General features: G+C 40.1%; 1 protein-coding gene across 1 annotated transcript in view; it reads right to left on the bottom strand.

Annotated features, from left to right (window-relative positions):
• Positions 1 to 2500, bottom strand: part of SMCHD1 (structural maintenance of chromosomes flexible hinge domain containing 1) — a 132474-nt gene that overhangs the window by 46526 nt on the left and 83448 nt on the right. Inside the window, exon 27 of the mRNA XM_015562675.1 lies at positions 2145 to 2270. Within this exon, the coding sequence (XP_015418161.1) occupies positions 2145 to 2270 (126 nt within the window). The remainder of the gene's footprint in view (positions 1 to 2144; positions 2271 to 2500) is intronic.

A 2500-nucleotide genomic window follows, 5' to 3' on the forward strand; every position in this document is an offset into this window, starting at 1 on the left:
TGCAAGAAACATCAACAGGCTGCCTCCCATACTGGAGATGGAACCCAAAACCTGGGTATGAGCCCTAACTGGGAATTGAACGCACCACCTTTTGGTGTATAGGACAATGCTCCAACCAACTAAGCTACACCAGCCAAGGCTCATCGTTATCTTTATGTCTGTCAAATGTGCTTCTAAATCTTTGTTGCAATACTACCTTCATAGTGATAACCAAGCTTCTACTTTCAGGTGATTAAGAATCAGTTGCCACATTTCCTAATAATTGGTTAGAAAAGTCTGCCAGCATTTTTATCTAGTAACTAGAGTCATATTCTTATTTGGGATAGAAAATAATCACTGTTTAATCCTCTTAGAAACAAACATTAAGAACAAAAGTGAATTTGTAAAGTGTGATAGCAGAAAATCACACTCCTAAAACCTAATACTTATTTCTGCTTAATGGAACCTAAAGATAGGATAACTACTAGTATAGTAGATGAAGAAAAATAAAAGCAACAGTTGGAGCGGCAAAAATGATGAGTAAGTGAAATGATAGAATAAAGTCCTATATTTTTACCTGTCACATTTACCCTTTGATCCCTTATCTCTCAACCCATTTTTCTCAAAATAGGCCCTAAATCCTTATTGCTAAGCCAGAGAAGCAAGTCTATTTCTGATTGCACAGCAGCAATATCATCTTTTTGACAGATTATTTTAACCCTGATTACTTTACTATGAAAACAAGTCCATGCGGATCACAAGCCATTCTTGGCACTTTAAAAACCTGTATGTCTTTTTCTTTTTAATCCTCACCCCGTAATATGCTTTTTGCATAGGGGATGACTCTCCAACTAACTCAATCACCAGCCATGGCTCTCTTATATGTGAGGATTGAAAACAAGTCCTGTATGTCTTTTAAAATCAACTTTTTAGGTCCTGGTAAATCCCTATTGGGGTTCTTATTGAACTGATGATTAATTTCAAGGAACTGTGTATTTACATATTATCAACTGTTTTCATTCACTAAAATTATAAAATTCAAGTCTGGCTGAATATTACCTTAGGAACTCTCTCTGTGTTGCCTGGTAACAACCTTGCTGGAGCAAATTAATTCCCTTCAACCAATAGGAGGGATTGTGTCAAAACACAACTTTGTAAGAGACTGGCAACTTCTTGCTTTTCCCCTCATAGAAGGGCTTCCAACTTTACACCAAATATTACAAGGCCATGTACATGACTGCCCCATACCCTAGAACAACCCAGGGTAGTTTTAGCAGTTATGCCTAGGCCCTGGTAGGTACCTATCATGACTTTTTTTGCTTATCCTCAGCTTGTAAGTTTCCCCAATACCTGTTCCTTAATTCATACTGCGGGTCATTATATCTGCCCTTCAGTCACATCTTGTCACTGTTATCTATTCATCCTAATCCAAAATCCAAATATTAGTATTCTAATAAAGAGGGAAATGCAAATTGACCATCACACCATCACAAAGATGGCAGGGCCCATAGCCACAAGATGGCGGCGCCCATCCCCTCAGCCCTGCTGGAGTCCCCCAGTCCTTTCAGTCCTGCTGGGGGTCGGGCGTGGCAGGCATGGTGTGGCCAGACCCACCCTCAGCCCCCCGGGGCCGGCCCAAGGCGCAGGCAAGCCTCGGAAGTCGGCTGCCCAGCCGATTAGGGTGGGTCCGAGGCGCAGGCAAGCCTTGGATGGTGGCTGCCCAGCCACCCTGAGCTGCCCAAGGCTCAGGGAACCAGGGCCGGCCAAGGCTTGCACTGCTGGCAGTGGCAGCAGAGGTGTGATGTGGATGTCGCCTTCCTCTTATCGCCGGGCGCCTCCTGCCCCTGAGGGCTCCTGGACTGTGGGAGGGGGCAGGCCGGGCTGAGGGACTCCCCGCTCCAGAGCATGAATTTTCATGCACCAGGCCTCTAGTTGCACAATAAATACTCAAACAGTCATAATTGAAGAATGCTGCTAACTTCTTACAGTACTTGTAAGATACAAACTTTATTTCCATAAAATAATTATGAAAAATCTTTAAATTGATAAAAATCTTTAAGTATAGACTACATTTAAAAAAAAGAAATGTGACACCTAAAGACATTACTATAAGAATGAAATCGAAAATTTTAAGTGAAAATTACTTAAGGACATTTAAAACTTACCTTTAAATTGTTAGCTTTTATGATATTTATTTTAACCAGTGGTACAGGTGCTGGATTATCCCACTGATCACAAAGTTGAACAATGAGAGGATGCTGTAATTCTTTTCCATTAATTACTGGAACAAACTGATACACATATAAATATTTTAAGAAGCACTAAATATGTGTCAAACAATATCATTACTATTTGTATACTTATAAAATCATCATAAAGTCTATCTCTGTTCTACTCACAAATGGTTTCTTTCATCAATTAAAATAAGATTTTAAAAGTCAATTATATTACTAATGATCCTCATAGAAATGATTAATAATTCAATAAAAGGTCAGGGCACATGCAGGAGGCAACCAATCAA

The sequence above is a fragment of the Myotis davidii genome, unplaced genomic scaffold, assembly GCF_000327345.1.
Source record: "Myotis davidii unplaced genomic scaffold, ASM32734v1 scaffold96, whole genome shotgun sequence".
Classification (NCBI taxonomy): Eukaryota; Metazoa; Chordata; class Mammalia; order Chiroptera; family Vespertilionidae; genus Myotis; species Myotis davidii.